This window comes from Pieris napi, chromosome 10, assembly GCF_905475465.1.
Source record: "Pieris napi chromosome 10, ilPieNapi1.2, whole genome shotgun sequence".
In the NCBI taxonomy this organism is placed as follows: domain Eukaryota; kingdom Metazoa; phylum Arthropoda; class Insecta; order Lepidoptera; family Pieridae; genus Pieris; species Pieris napi.
This window is the reverse complement of record NC_062243.1, coordinates 7,984,313-8,001,608: the sequence shown is the minus strand read 5'-3', so window position 1 is coordinate 8,001,608 and position 17,296 is coordinate 7,984,313. Positions and strand designations below refer to the sequence as shown.

Genomic DNA, 17,296 nt, shown 5'->3' with positions numbered 1-17,296 from the left:
CATGCATGCAGCTGGCCACGAAGCTTAACATCGGGTAAGCGACAAGCGCGTGTCGTCAAAAATTTCCTTACCATAAATATATATCATACCTATAAACATAAAAACTGAATAAATAAAGAAAAGTTTCTAATTAGGTGGTCTTGCAATAATAATTAAACCATCCATATACCTTAGGTAAGTCCAGTAGGAGGACTTGCTGACTTCTGATTGGCCCATTTGAATCGGATCAACAACTATCGGAGTGGATTTGTATATTGGATCAACATTTCGGTTGCGTTTCCTAAAGTTCAACGGAGTAAATCGTTGATCCGGTCGGAACCACATTTGTATGAAAAATATTATATTGGATCAACAAAAACCACCCGGATCAACATAGGTTTTCGGATCAACAAAGTGCTCGCGATATAGCACGCATGATCAACAATTGACGGATTGATATAACTACCAATATAAATACCAATATAAACTCTCTCTATAGAAAAAATTATCTTTACACATGATTGTCAAAGTTACACATCATAAATCACGTGATTTAAGCTACATCACTAAACTGGCCAATCGAACATATTTCTTCCGGTTAATTAACAATTTTGATGATTTAAAAATTTATTATCTCTTAAAAATTTAAGCGTTTAAATCGTAATAAAATGAAAACATAGAACATATGTGTACGTATGTTTTAACACTTAAAGATCATAAAAGATCTAATATACTTACTAATATTTCATCATCTGGTACTCTAGATAATAAATCTAAAACTTCATTGTTCGGTATTGTGTGAGGTCGTAAGATTTTTCTAGTAAACTTGTTTATGCCTGAAAACATGTACATTTTCATTTTTGCTTCATCATCTTTTTTTTTAATAAAAATGTTTTCTTCAATTCTTATATAGCTATGGAATATTTATAGACAAAGAGAAACTTTATATGACGGTATACTGTGCTGAACTTCTCTATTCTCTCTTCTCAAAAAAAAGTGTGGTGGAACATAGTTCATAGTTCTAGTGTTTATTAAGGAGTGATAATTCGCAAGCATTGTAAGGAAAATATTGCTTACCCCAAGCCATAAGTAAATATCTCATTGGTACCATATATAGCACCAACATAGCTGCAGCCAGCATTATTATCGCTAAATAACTTAGATAGGGTACTGTGAAGTTCATTAGGCTGAAAAATCAAAAATTGAAGAATTAACTGGGCAAAACCAGTATAGACCACCTACTTATACACATTTCTGAGTCTGTATTATTGACAAATTTCAAGCAAATATATGTGTATATCATTGAAAATTAAGTTGCTACAAAAGTACAGACAAGAAGTTGGGGGGCCATAAGGGTCGTTTCACCTTTCACAAGGAAGGCAGGAAGAAGTAAATCACGAAAATAATTATCGTTAAGTAATTTACTCTGACTATGTGACTAAACTAAACATCCGCTGTTGGATACATACATATCGTAGTATAGTCTTCGTTCATTTGTTTTGTTCGTAAGCTAACCTTTGTTTGTCTTGAGTAAAGTAAGAAGATGAACTAATACTCACTTTTTAACAGCCTCTCCTAAGGAAGCGACATAACCAATAGCATTTTGTACAGTTTGCGTTACTTCTTGTATAGCTTGAAGACGCTCTTTTAACGATTTTTTTTCTTCCTGTAATATTGTACGTTTGTAGTTCTCTTGTGTGCAAAGAAATGTGAATAAATGTTTGCTCGTATTAAAATATAAGTATTAAAGTATATTAATTCGTAAAGCGATTTTTTTTTATTTTGTACTATATTTAAATTTACCACATTTGTGTATTAGATATATAATCTAAAAACATGCACGTTACATCCAAATGTTTACAAAATCTAGGTTTACCTTATCAACTTCCTCCTCATCGTCTTCTTCAGCCAATAAATCATCATCATCTACTGGGGCAAGAAGAGGATTTCCACCTAAAAATTTTTTTTTCAATTCAGTACCAAAGTTAATGTTTTGTTTATACAACATCATAGATACAGATAACGACAAACCGATTATAATTATAGCCTGTTCAATTACAATATTTTGAAAATGACATTGACATCCGTCATGTTATAACTATAAGTACGAGATATATGTCATAGAGTCAAAAATATTTCTGAGTCTGTTTCCTTGGTGTCAACCGTCAGGGCTAAGATCTCGAAATATATTTTTTATACGCCACCTTCGTACACCAGTAATTCACGAAAGCAGAAAAACAATACCCAATGTGAATAAAACAAAAAATACAAATTTAAATTAATATTTAGAACCAGTAGCTGATTAGTAGTAATAATACCAATTATCAAACATTTTGAGTTCGTTTTTTTCTAGTCGTTATAGGGTGAGGAGGCCTTTGTGGTGTCCGGTTTTAACGACAGTTAATTTCTATAAAATCCGCGGAACAACTCAACAACAACAGTTTTTATGTAACTCAACAAGCTATTCAATAGTGGGTTACATACAACCCCTATAAATCTTAAGATTACTATTATTTTGTGTCTATTGAACGAAATTGTTGGCCACATATAGTTTTGTAAGCATAAAAAACAAAAATCATGCACACAAAATAAAAATAAAAAACTTACTACCAGAAACGAATCGTTTTAAACACGCCCAAGGGTTTTTGTAGGTTTTTATTTGTTCTATAAAATAATAATTTCGAAATTAGATACATTTGAGTTAGAACGTAACAGTATCAATCGTAACATGCAATAGTTAGGATTTTGAAATTAAATATTTTTTTTATATTTTTAATTAAACGTAGCGATAATTAATAAACGTGTTGTGTTGCACTTAAATTTTATGATAGAGTGATTTCAAAAGAATTTGAAGTCATTCGGTGATGAGGCTCGCGTATTTTAAGTTCATATTATATTTGACTACCTGGAGTCTACATGAAAAAAAAACGCTAACAGTATGTACTTAACTTATAAATACGACACAAAAAATTACTACACACAATTATTATAAAATATAAATTCCGTATTCTGTTTACCAATACATAAAACACTTTAAAATAAATTTGTCTTAAAAAACGCGCTTATTATTTACCTGTTAATCGGTATATCAGCCAGTTCCTCGCGAAGAATAAGAGTAGAAACAATGGTACCATCCACATTTCGTAATAGTAGCAAAAGGCGAGCCACGCTAGAAGACCAATGAAGGAGCAAATTCGCGATTCCCATTCGAAGCAGTCTCTGAAAGTCAAAACGGCTGAATGAGATTTTCCCGAAATCACCCACCCACTCGCGACATAGTTAACGTACCTAATAAAATAATAATAATTTTTAAATAGACAATTGCGAATCGTCGTATTTGAAACTAAAAAAAGTGACACTACACACAAAAACACTGTTCGCTTTCGAGTAGTATTGGTAAAATATTTACTAGAATAAATGTATACTAGACTAGTTCTTCTCTATTCGTTCTTTGCCATAAACTGACCTTACTGTCATATAATATATTGTGCTATATGCAAACGGGCAGGAGGCTCATCTGATGTTAAGTGACACCGCCGCCCATGGACACTCAATGCCAGAGCTCTTTTCTCTTTTATAAAAGACCCTAAGTCGAATTGGTTCAGTTACTTCAGTTGGTTTGGTTCAGTCCACATAGTGCTTGCTGGTGGAAGGACGGACTTCGATATTGTCATGTGTAAAAAACACATAAAAATTACAATTATTTACTTTTAGTTTTAAATTGAAAAAGCTTTTGTAATAATAAGTTTAGTAATATATAACGTATATTCTTCTTAACGTGCGATCGGCCTCTATTAAGCGATTTATATTATTTCATTTATCCATTATAAAAATTAACTTACTGTAATATTTTTCCAATTTCAATAAACCACATTATAATAGCTTTGAGCCGCATTACGTTTCTTATAAATAATTGTCGTTTGAATTTGGCTTCTTGGTGCATGTATTTAGGCTCTTTTGGATTTAGGACTCTTATGGCTGCTTTTAACTGAAAAAAAAAAAAAACAATCAATTATCAATCTTAATAGAGGTAGATATAATTCTGGAGGTTATAGGTTCGTTCCTGACGTACTAACCATTTTACCTAAAAAATATTATTTTGCTTATGAATGAAAATTATAATATCTTGAGTTAATAAGGTATGAAGTCTCTCAATCCTCAACACATGATGAAGATATATTTCTGGGTCTATTTACTTGATCATGTTTCTTAAGAGGTAATACTATGCCTGTCAGACATCGTCCATTTTTAGGTCTAAACAGCACAGTTGGAGCTGGTTGAGAATGACAAGCAAAGTAGATAGAAAATAAAAGAAATAGTTAAAACTCACCGGATTCCATATCACCGACATCTCTAAAAGTATTTGTGGAAAATTTCCCTTCGCTCTCCCCCGCATTTTCTTGTCTTTCAACGCGAACCATCGTTTCTCCCCATTTCGTATGTTTAATACTGGTATTGCCAGTTTACCCAAAAACTCGACTTTGTGGTCATGGTCTTCATCGTAAACCGTTATTTCTAAAATCGAACTCATGTCCTTGACTGTACTGAAAACAAAAGACTAAATTACAAATAATACTTTTGTAACCACAAACAAATGCCTCACTGAGACCATTTTTAAATATAAGAACTTATACTTTTTGTGAAGTTAGTTATTATAAGAAAAATACTTTTAATGTATCACATATTTAAATCGTGTTGAAAAGTTTTGCTATGTAAAACATAATTGTGTAAACATAAACAGTGTTGGCCTAGTGAGATCGGCGCCATTGGGTAGAACGCCTGGCGAACCCCGAGAGCCCATCTTAAGGGCGTGTGAAGGGCTGTGGTGTTTTTAGTGGGTAGGGTGTCGCTATCCCTCTGAATAACAGAGGGATTTGAGTGTAGACCCCACAGTGCCCGCGTCAAGCTCGACATGCATGGCGCGGGCCTGCGTTAGCGCATTTTCACCTCATTAAAAAAAAAAAGTGGGATCAGCGTGCGACTCTCATTCCTGAAGTCGAGTGTTCGATATCCGTCTCTGCGCCAATGGATTTTTTGTCCTACGATCCTACGATGAAGGAAAACATTGAGAGGAAACCAGCATGCCTAAACTTCAAAAAAGTCGACGGCGTGTGCACAGAAGTCTGATCATCTACTTGCCTATAAAAAGCAGTTATAAACGAAACAGATATATAAATCTGAGGACCATAAATAAAAATGTTATTGCGCCACTGATTTTTAAGTGTGTAAACATTACCTTTAAATGTGTCATAACTACACCATTACTTACAATGTGAAGATCTTCATCCAATTCGGGGTCAAAGTCTTATATTCTGTATGGGTTTGCAGTCTGGCATTGCCAAGTTCTACAACACAGAATGGGTCAGATTTACCCCCTAAATCGGCTGCAGCCAGACCCTTAGCACCGTAAACTTTAACGCAGAGCCAACCAACACCGCTAGAGTGTTCATTAAGACGGAACCACGCCTAAAATGTAATACAAAACCACGTAAGAAACTGTATATGTGGGTTATTAATTCAAGTGTATATTTTAATAGTCTGTACAGGACAATACAGTAACTTCACATCTAATCATATCATAAGTTGTGAGTGTACATAATAAATAAAAGGTCAATGTAGTAAGGTATAAATGGCGCAAAAGGCATAAAGCGTGCGTTGTCACAGATAAGTAAAGTTGCAATATTTCATAGAAATATTACTATAAATTTTCGCACCCTAGCATACTTGAAACTCCTTGGTGACAAACTTCGCGAAGTTATTGTTTGTATGACAGTAAACATTGTATGTCTACGTGGTATAATACCTGTCTATGAACAAGTTCGATATTCGCTTCTCAAGGAAAACTTTTTCGACTCTGCTCTGAGAAGCAGTGTCAAACTTTCAACGCATAAGCAACCTACTTCGGACAGTCCGCGCTAATAATGTATAGGGAAAACGGACAACCCCATACATTGTTCCGCGCCTTGTTAATTTCCCTCAAATCTCAAAATAACTCCCGAATATTGCAAGGGTAGTTTTTGGCGAACTTGTGATGTAATTGCTTGGCTCCATAAATTTAAGCTAGATGTAATATTATGTACAATGTATAAAAACTTTACGTTTTCTCTCTCTCTCTTTGAAGGAATATTCGTTTTTCGTTTTTTGTATTGATTTTTTTTAACTCTCAAATTTGTACTGTAGCCCTTCAGTACCAATGTTAGTGTAATAAAAAAGGGATAATGTAGTTTAACATCCTTAAAAACATGTAATAACAACTCCTATACAATATTTACCTATATTATAGTCATTTCTAAATATATGATGATTTATGAACATTTGTCTTCACATACAGTACCTACTAATAAAAATTTGAATTATACCAGACTGACTATAATTACATTTTTTTAAAATGGATGACATTGTCTCAAACGGTATTAAGATACTCACATATCTTTTTTCAATATTTAAAATATCTCTAGGATTTTCTTTGTACGTCGCTAAGTCTGTAATGGTCTCGGATTGAGTAGTGCCACTAATGGTAAGAAGAAGAAAAATCTGTCCATTTCCATCTTCCAAGTCCTTCCGTATATTGTGCGTTTTCTCTCTTTCTAACTTTGATAAGTCTATTGTACATCTATAAACAATATGGTTTATAATATGAAGCAATTATAAGAAGCGGTAATGAGAACGTAGTAATTCTTTTAATGAGGTTTTAATCCAACAGTTCGCTCGTTATGTCTAATGAATGTTCGATGAACTTCTTAGGAATTTAATAAATCTAGTAATATAATATTAACCTAAATGTATGGTAGTGATGGTAAAAGTAATAAAGAATTTAAAATCGGCAATTTCAATCCGTTAATAAAAGTTTAGGGTAGTTCAAGCTTTAAAAGCGTTACATTCAGATTTTAAAAATTATTAGAGATATACATTAGAGATTTTATACCACAACGCGGGAAGTGTTCTCTCTTTAGAGACTTCTTCATTTTCCTTGCGCAACAATTCAAGCGTCATAAAAAGTAAGTCTTTCTTACCGCCCCAAAAAATCGTCTTTCGTCTGTTTATCCTTATCCCAAACCGTCACCTCCAATATTTGCTCTTGGTCGTCATAAAGGTGCAGGTCAAATTGCTCAAGCCACGAGGGATGTAGTGATTTCCAGACCACTTTACTCTTGTATTTTTCGTTACCTAACCTGAAAGAGAGATACTTTATGATACGTAGGTAATAAAGTCACCGTGGTTCGCTAGGGCGATGAATAAAAAATTAAGCTCTCTTTTCAGAGAGATCTTGATATTCATTCTATACCGAAAATTCATAAAATACGCCCACATGGCGAAATATCTCAATTTTGTTTCAAATTTGAGCTTATCATAGGAGCAGTGAGGTCGCTCCGTGATGCCTGTGAAATGCCCAGGAAACTTCTGAGCTTCTGGAAGGAGCTGGGCTGGCTTAATTATCCAGGACTTTGCGCACAACGGACCAAATGCTTATACCTTATGTTTTTCAAACTTAACCGTCTTTTGTTTCCTGTGATAGAATCCTTAGTTTACATCTTCTTCATTACTATAATTATATAACTACTATACATTGAGAAAAGATTTCGTAAAACAAAAAATATATATAAAACACCTTACCTAAACTTGCAGTAAGGATCACTGGATCTCGTGTCTATGTCCATCGCGGGCAGATTCTTGGCTTCCACCAGGACAATGGTGACCACAGAACTCCATATTTGCGCTTTTAATCTTTTGTTCACGTCACTTAGCCGCGTGTTTTTTAAAAGATACTGAAACAATAAATTGACTACGTAAAAACCAGGTACTTTTAAATGTTTAGTCATTAAACTAAACTTTAGTGGCAAAAGCCCTTTTTGAGTGTTTAGATAATTAACTAATACCCATAAGATTTATGAATAATAAATTGAAATATAAGGAAATTGATTAGGAATATATTTTTCCTTCGTACAAGGAAAAATAGCGAAGACAAATGGGCGACTACGATAGTAAATATGTAACAAAATGTAGCAATTCGTAGTAACGTTATGCTCTGAATAAAACGATCCACGACTGTTACGTAACATTTGTTTTGTTAACTTTACAATTCAGAATACTTTGCTGCATTTGTCCCGTACACATCCAAAGGGTCAAAGACTTTTCAGTATCTGCTTCAATGACACTTTATAGGCACTTCATCAACTTCTGAAAAAAAATGTATTGTGTCGCCGGGATGGACCTTATATGCTATGCGTTATAATGAATTTACAAAAGTGGATTAAACATGGCATAATTTTCGTTTCGTCGCTATAGTATTACGTACAATCATCTCATTACACATAAAAAACCACATAGATTTTAGTATATTAGATCACAGGTATATAAAAAAACATTGGCGCTACAACCTAGGTCTGGGCCTCAGATTTCTGTATCTGTTTCTTGATTATTTGATTTTTAATAGGCAAGTTGATGATCAGCCTTCTGTGCCTGACACAAGCCGTCGCCTTTTTTAGGTCTAAGCTATACCGGGTTCCTAAAGATGTTTTCCTTTGTCGTACGTGCGAGTGTTAAATGCGCACATATACAGAAAATCCTCTGATGAAAAGCCGGGCTCGAACCTACGTAAGGTTAGATCAGAGATGAATGAAACCACTAGTCTCACACAGCTCAGTTATATAAAACAAAAGATTTTTATTTTGCGTTGTAGTTAAAGCGACAAGCAGTAATTAAGAAATAAACTATAGAATATTTACACCAAAATCCAATTATATTAGTAATGTTAGTCCACCACTCATAAATCAAATAGTACCCTATGTATTCTATCGCCTCGATTCTTAAGACGGGGGAATCGATTTCCGATTTTCTCAATAAAATCTGTGCAGGTGTTTATAGCAAAGGCTATATCTGAATTTTGTCCTGGAAGGCTGCCGGCTCTCGGTCTTATTTCGGTGGTTCTAGAAATTTTAATACTCAATTCTTTAATAATTTAGAATTTAGTTATATTATAATTTATATGTTGATGTGAATAAAATTGCCTAAAGAAACCGATTTTTTTAAGGTGTAGGTATATTTATTGTTAAAGGAAACTTTTCTTTTTTTATCTAAAACTCTAGAAAGCAACCAAAATATACTCAAAATTAGACACGAAAAGATCTTACTTTTAATACTGCAAGGACTTTAATTAAGCCTTCTACAAATAATGACGTCAAACAGAACCTATGATAACAGATAACCATGACATTAACCGTAAAAGATAAAGTCATCGATCGAACATTTTTCATTATATACTACGACTGTAAATAGCCCATTTTGGTCTTTTATCTGAATCTTTTCTGAATAATTATTAGACGTTATAACTACTTCGTACGTTGCTTTGTGTATTTCTAATAAGAAAATGTATCATTCTCGATTTTTACTGTATTCATTATTCAATTAACTGCTTATTTTTACTAAAGGTTGTAACGATTAACTTTATTTGAATATATTAATGTTCAATCAGCTATATTAAACCTGTCATGTGAAAAAATAATTAGTGCAAAATCACTACAAAACAATTTAGTTATATATTATAAAAATAAATGTAATACAGATCAAAACGTTCACAACTACAACACTAGAACAAGCTGCAAAAAACACTTACCGCTCATCACTAGAATCCAAACAAGAGAAACAAGATTCACTAGAACTAAGAAAACTGGAATCATCTTCCAAATTTAAATTTGTAGCCGATCGACATCTCCTATACAAAAACCCATGTTTTTCCACAGTCAAAAAGTCATTGCAAATATCTTTAGGGTCTGCATTAACATTAGGTTCGTCTATAATCACAGATGGAATACTCTCTGAGGTTTGACTATATTTAGAATCTATGGAAGACTTGCTTATACTATCTTTATCCGTGGCATCCTCAATAGAACTTCTTTCTTCAGACAAGTGAGAGACAAATTTTGATAGTTTTGATTTCTCTATTTTATTTTGCACTTGGTCTGTTATATCTTCAACTCGATCGAGTATTTTCTCTTGAAGTCTTATAACACGATTCTTGAATCGTTCCATTTTGTGCTCAGGTTAGGACATTTCGTTTTCCAAAGCTAGTTTTAAACTTCAAACGCTTTTATTTTTAACTGGGATACATGGTTTATTTATTCCTTAGATTCGAGAAACCAGCTCCAGGTATGTTTATATATTCGGGATATTTGTAAACTTTCCTTTTTCTAGGTAGAAAACAGCACATTAAAGAAATAAAAAATATATCTAACAATAATCTTAACGGGAATAGTTATTCCAGTTCTTATGAATTGAGTAACAAGGTATAAATTTGTGGAAGATATTAAACTCGACTTCTGCCGACTTCGGCTATACTTCACGAACGAGGAAAACCGATATATTCACGGGTCGTAAATTGCAAAGCTTGTACATGTTTATACGAGGAATAGCATAGGTGTGTTGTTTCAATCAACATTATATTGATTTTCAGACATTTCAATGCCGAAATGAAAATGACATTACTACGGCCTAATTTGACTACAGCTTAAGAAGGAAATGTACTGGATGGAGAGATTTTGATACACGGACAAGTACAGAACATGATCTAGAAGCTAGAAGAAAACTATTGAAGAGTCTTGAGACAGTAAATGAAATGTTAACTTCATTATGGAAATAAAGGCATATTATTTGTTTGTTTTATTTGTTAATTCACATTCAACATTTAACGGTAAGTTTCAATTCTGAATCTGAGGGTTAGGTGGTACTTTATTCAATATATAGACGCAAAATACCACATTTCTTTGCTCTTGTACAGGTTTTAATATCAATTGAGGAAGGTGGGCAGGTAGCTTTTATGAATGTCTTTGAACCATGACTATCTATTTCCTCCGGTTCCTGCCCAGCGCCTCTCTTATGAATGTGTAGAGTTTTGAAGACGATGAGTCTCACTAGAGCTTGAACTTGATTTCACTTTTAACCATTAAATATGATTTAAATGCAGGGTGTATGGATTTTCCATTTAAACAATAGTTTTTGAGTATGTTCATATAATAAATCGTGGGAAATACAAGAAAAGGCCTTTATTTATTTAACAATGCATAACTGTGAGTTCAATGTTATCTGTGATCAAATATACCGCATTTACAAGCACAGTCCATAATAGTTCTTTACACGACATCCCTATACAATCACACATTTTCGTGATAAATCCATAAGTTTGAAATAGATTTAAAATTGACAATATCTCGAATGTTTGGAACAATAGGTGCCAAACGAAACACACATTGAAAATTTACGATGACTATTCGTAGCATATACACAGAACAGTTATGGTAAAGTATCATAAAGTATCAAAAATGTATTGAATTTGCCACGACAGTCGTACATAGTTTCAACAGCAATCCTTAGAGTAGGTACATAGAATCCTTAGAGTCGACCATTAAATTATGCGTACTAGTATATGATTAGCCTGCTTATGTTGAATTACTTTTATTTTAAATTGAATTGAGTTTTATAGGACGTGCCGTAGTTCGAAAAACGTCCTCAATATTTTCCAATAACTTCTATCACGCGCTGCTCTTCGCAGCTGTTCTGCATCAGGTGATTAGATTTTTAAAGGCAAGGAGGCTTTAAACGCCGTTGAGATTTTATATTATAACTTTTGACATGAATTATAAATATCTATATAATATAATTTTTTTATTAGCTCTAATAAATAATAGAGTTTAGATTGAGGCTTCCCTAGTAAGTCAAAGACATGTGACAGGTAAGCTTCGCTCTTCTTTAATTAACATGTTTTAATTAATAGCGTTTCATGTACTTAAGTTACAGTTTTGATTTTGAATATAATTATATATTTAAGTTAACATTACTAAGTTAATTAATATATAAATATAAAGAAAATATTAGAATTACAAGTATTGCAAAACAATCACTATTGTACCTTTATATAATTTGTGTGCTTTGTGTTAACTATACTATTTAGTCGACTAAACTATTAATAGAAAAGAAACAAAATTAATACCACAATTGGTATTAAAACAATGGTAGGATGAGCGAATAATTTATTGATTACGTGCAAAGATGGTCTTACATATTACGTAGCTAATTTTATTGGGTTGAGTCCGTTGGGGCATGGGGTGGGTCAGGACGATGTATTTAATATAACATTTGCATGCCCATTACAATATGGCTGATTGTGAGAGTGCGACCTATTTTAACTTCAAATTAAAACTTATTTCTAGATTCGAGATTAACCGTATTTGAGCTTTCCTACCAGCTATCCGGTACTGAAGTGCTTTTTGCATCTGGTTATCGAAGCGCAGTTATTTATTTCTATATTATATAAGATTTTAATCATTTTAACCTATCATTCAAAATTACGTGCCAAAGATGGTTCAAAACAGACATTTTTATTTATAATTAATACAATGTTATCGTACGGATAGTTTGGACACAAGCCAAAGACTTGAAACATTTCAAGTACGCACATTGTTTTCGTATTTGTATGTTGCTCTTTTCGTTGCAAGAAGGTAAAACTTTAAAAAAACAAGCGGTTTATAAAATAACAAGACGTTTTACCCACCTACTATTGAGTAGCGCCCAAAATTTATTAGTTAGTATGGGGCAAACAATTCATAGTGCATAGTACAGATCCCTATTCAAAACTTTAAAAATATAAAACGAAAATATATATATATATATAAATTAGAAGTTCTATGAAGACAGGTATGCAATGCATTACGTGTATTTTCCGTAAACAATTTTCATGTTAATGAATTTCACGTGCCAAACCTATTAGCACACGTTTAGATAAATTACCTAACAATTAATATCTTCGGTTTAAATAGTTTAAATGATTACGAGGTAGAGCAACAACATATAAATTTGCTTGTGGCTGTTCTTATATGTAATTTTTTTTTATTCTATATAAACTATACGAAAATGTATCTAAATCAGTTCAGGGGACTACGTTTTCATATATTAAGTAAAATATTCGGTACCTAATAGATAGTAGATATTTAAACTATCATATATAAGTCCAAAAGGACATTAAACCATTGTATTAAACAATTTATTTTGACCAATAAATTATAATACTTAGCATCGAGATAAGTTAACCTCGCCTTGTATCGCATTACGGAATAGATAAACTTTAAAATATTTTTTTTAATATTTTTTATTTAATACACCAGAACAATTCTTAATCGTTTTTATCTTTCCTTATTCTTAGGAAATATTAAGAAGTGTTCCTTATCATTAGTTTGTGGCTAGGAATAATTATACATGTTTTTTTACGGTCTTTGGGAACTAGATAAAGCACTGTATTTATCTAAGTATGGGAACAAGTCAGTTCGTTTAGCAGTCATGAATCTGTATTAACTAAATTGTTCTAATCTGCGTTCATATTATTATAGGTACTTCAACTGTCTAGACAAGTTAGTCACACTTAACTGGCAATACGCAAGCCGAGACATCCTTAACGATAGGTCCAACTCCTGCCGACTAAAGAAAATTAATATAATTTATAAATATTGAATGATTTTATACAAAATCAATAAAATTACCTTATTAACACTGTTATATTTACTATTTGGACGTAAGTAATTTGAATTTATTAAAGTTCAACTCTTATTGTATGTGTATTTCTTGCAGGCGGTCGAATAAATTGTAATATTTAATGTGTATAAAACTAAATTAAAATTGGCATAATTTTCGACACTCATATAATCTCGGCAGTTAATCTTTGCATTGGATATATATACTAAAAAGTTTCATATAAAAACATTGCGAAGTATAGCTTATACTATTAAAACCCGGCCGGCATTTTAAAAGGCATGTTATCAATAAATTGTACCTAGACAATTATGTGCATAATTATAGACGTTCATACGTGCTTATAAATCGAATTGTCTATCTATTATCTATACGCATTTGTTGTTTTATGTTGCAAGAGAAGAATAAACAGTATTTTTTTATAATACAATACAGACAGTAAAATTTTACAATAAAAAAGAAAGTAGAACCAAACCGGTATTGGTCAAATTTAAAATTTTTTGAAGAGACTAAGGCAAGATATAAGTACTTTAGTAAAAATGTATACGTATAGTTAAATTTAAGAATGATAGTCGTTTGCCTGTTATGATAGTCATTCCTAATATAAAACTAATAGTATATAGGTACCAAACCACAACATAAATAGTATTGAACCAACTGTCGTAAAGTTTGAAACTAAACCTTTCTCGGTAAGATCTCAAAAGACCTTTAAGGTCATTTCAAAAATGTTAGTTAGTTGAACTCAAATCACTTAGGCATGGCACAAACTTTAAACGAAGGTTATTAAAAATAACTAGAAAACCATAGCACATGCGTTGTATCACTCACTGTTTATTTGTTTTACAAATTTAGGTTAGGTCATATCTCGCACGAATTACATACGCCCGCACGCGTGCGCGGTTTCTGCACGACTGATTTGAAAATTGAATTTTGAAATTAGAATGTAACTTTATTCTTTACTTTTGTGTTTCGCAAAGCGCTTTAATTGTCTTTGGATTTATGTAGTCCTGGCTATAAAAATGGGGAGGTTTTAGTTATTTGTTTACTATAATAAAAATTGTGGATGATGTTGACGTATTAACTAATTAAACAGATCTTATTTTTAGAATTTCTATAGCTTGTTATACGAATGAAAGGTAACATAGTTTTACAAAACGCATTTGCCTTATTAAAAATTGTGAAAGCATCTAAGGGTCTAAACAAATATTATTTCATTAATTCTAGTTGCAAAACTGCAACTTACATAAACACCATTATGACGTCGTAATTACGAGCGAGTTGGTGTTTGTCTTAATTTGCAATGCATAGTAGGTACTTAGGTCCCATAACTATAATATAGTATTGTCTTTGATTTACATAACCTTTACACATTTAAAGAAAAACGCTTTTTACCGGATTAAAGTTATGTATTATTATTATAAATTTACAACTATTTGACATAATTTTAAATTTATCCGACGTTTCGCGTGCTTTACAGCGTGCGTGGTCACGGTGACTGAAGACAAAAGATGTTGAATGTCAAAAGGTATCACAGCTGCAGAGAAAGTTGCCTTATCTGTATTTGTTTCCCCGGAGTTGGTATCGACTAAAAGATGGAGGGTTTTGGCAAAAATGGCTCACGGTGTCCTCTATTTTCGCGGATTGTTTTTCTTTTTGAGATTTTAATTTGGATATTATTGGATCCCAGGTGTTTGACAATTTTAGGCCGTCTTCTCTATTGAAATTGGGGTGTTTTTTGATTTCAAAGGCTTCGCGTACCAATCTTGGGAAGAATCTTTTCTCTTTCGCAAGTACTTTCGGTTGGTCAAAGCGTATGTAGTGATTAGGCCTATCTAGTATGTGTTCACAGACTGCTGATTTTGTGTGTCGTCTATGTCTTATGTCTGCAATGTGTTCTTTGAGTCTGCTGGACATATTTATTATATATATATATATATATTATATATATTATACTATAATATATTTACAATGTTCCAAAGTAAACATTTAGGTGGCTTGGAAGATATAGTAGATATAGTAACTATCTAGCAAGTATCTAGGGTCCAATATAATAAGTAGGACATTGGCCAAGTTTCTTTTATTAACATTGACGTTTGACCTATGTGATAAAATATGTCATACGTCTTTTCCTGGTTCAATTTATAGTTTGATTTCTATTATTATGAATTCCGCTGTTATATTGAATGTTTTTTATACCTAGGAACCGGAGTTTAATCGAACAGGTTAACTATTAAAGCTGTCAAAATATGACATAGTAAGATATCTGGTAATCCAACCAACCACAACAACAAATAATTCGGACGGTACCTGTTTTAACTTCTTAAACTTATTTTTTTATTGGTTCTAGTAAGACGAGAGCTTCTAGTATTGACTACATACCTGATCTTTGTCCTCCTGAGACTTAGGATACAAGGTGACATTCATCACGATCTCCCCCATATCCTGGTTGAGCTTGTTAGGGTCTCGCAAACACAGCACCAAGTCTTGTGATCTTCCAAGCTCCAGAGCGGTTAAATCTAGATAACAGGAGCCCATAAAGTCGTCTTGTAAGCCCCAGTCATAGTCGAAGACCTGAAAACGTTATACATTTAATAATAATGAGTTTTTGTTAAACAGTTAATGTTCGTGATATTGTTCCGGCTATACATAACACAACATTTTGCTATGAAATTATTAACAGGCGAGTGGCTCATTAATTAGGATTTAATGCTTACAATCTTTTAGGAAGGTTCAAAAAGGGTGCTTCTTGGTAAGATATTCGTAAGAAACAAAGCGAAATTATAGCTCCGATACCTTAATTTGTTTGGAGATTAGAGTCTGTAGACAAACAAAAACTTTTATGTTTTATTAACGTAAATCGCCCACAGTAATTTTTTATGATTTTAATGTACAAACACGTGTCTTCTACTACTTTATTATATGCATAGAGTGATAATACAATTATAATGATATCAAATACAATTATCAAACAATGGAGAATTACACTTTACTGTTGGTTAAAAATAAGCCTCGTTATTCATAAAAACTAAATCCGTCTAATTCCATTATTTTAACACGTCGTTCATCTCTTCCTGTCAAACTATGTTTATTCTGCGATGAAAAGATACAAGATTTGTAGATTTTATGAAGAAGAACATATTTTAGCCTCGCCAGCCTCAATCGCGTAAATATTTTAGCGTTACTAAAAGCTTTATTTTGATATTAACTGTTATATTAATTCCTATATTCAGTAAAGAATCAGATGTGTTCCGCTAACAGCTACTTTAACAAAAGACATTAAAAACAAAACTTTTATAACGGTAATGTACTGCCTTTTTTGCTTGTAATAGCACTTGAGTTCCAAGTGGGTGCTAAGAATGTATAAAACGAAAGACGCAAGACGAAACGATACGTTCGCTTGATCGGAAAAACTTAACGTTAATGTGACGAACGTGAACGGAAAGCCGCGTTTGGGTGTTCGACAAGAAATGCTGTGGAACAATCACAATCAAACGGAATGTTGAATTGTTTTGTCATTCGTTTTACATTACTTTTTTCTTCTCTATTTTGAAAGTGTAGTATTTTTTGTAAGTTTTATGTTCACCGTAAGTGTCAAGTACCTATTATAGAATAGTTAGATTGTAACTGATACTGTAGAAAATGTATTATACAGTAGAACCTCGATAACATAAACCTCGGTAACATAAAAACCTCTGTTACTTCAAAAAATACTATGTTCCCTTCCCATCAGAGCCCAAAACCTCTATAACTTAAAATACGCAACCTCTATAACTTTAATAAATAATCTCTGTATAGGCCCTCA

At 32.6% G+C, this 17,296-nt stretch overlaps 1 protein-coding gene across 10 annotated transcripts in view; it reads right to left on the bottom strand.

Moving 5' to 3' along the window:
* Positions 1-17,296, bottom strand: part of LOC125052884 (multiple C2 and transmembrane domain-containing protein) — an 82,493-nt gene that overhangs the window by 3,081 nt on the left and 62,116 nt on the right. For 4 of the 10 annotated variants that reach the window (XM_047653939.1, XM_047653940.1, XM_047653942.1 and 1 more), the window contains 13 exons: positions 15,874-16,065; positions 7,594-7,745; positions 6,993-7,151; positions 6,406-6,592; positions 5,249-5,445; positions 4,310-4,523; positions 3,822-3,967; positions 3,053-3,198; positions 2,587-2,643; positions 1,856-1,932; positions 1,539-1,645; positions 1,057-1,166; positions 718-815 (listed from right to left, as the gene is read on the bottom strand). In XM_047653939.1, the coding sequence (XP_047509895.1) occupies positions 718-815; positions 1,057-1,166; positions 1,539-1,645; positions 1,856-1,932; positions 2,587-2,643; positions 3,053-3,198; positions 3,822-3,967; positions 4,310-4,523; positions 5,249-5,445; positions 6,406-6,592; positions 6,993-7,151; positions 7,594-7,745; positions 15,874-16,065 (1,842 nt within the window). Of the gene's footprint in view, positions 1-693; positions 816-1,056; positions 1,167-1,538; positions 1,646-1,855; positions 1,933-2,586; positions 2,644-3,052; positions 3,199-3,821; positions 3,968-4,309; positions 4,524-5,248; positions 5,446-6,405; positions 6,593-6,992; positions 7,152-7,593; positions 7,746-8,761; positions 8,907-9,592; positions 10,640-14,152; positions 14,413-15,873; positions 16,066-17,296 lie in introns of those variants that run through there. The other 6 variants (XM_047653943.1, XM_047653945.1, XM_047653947.1 and 3 more) reach the window with 6 other exon arrangements.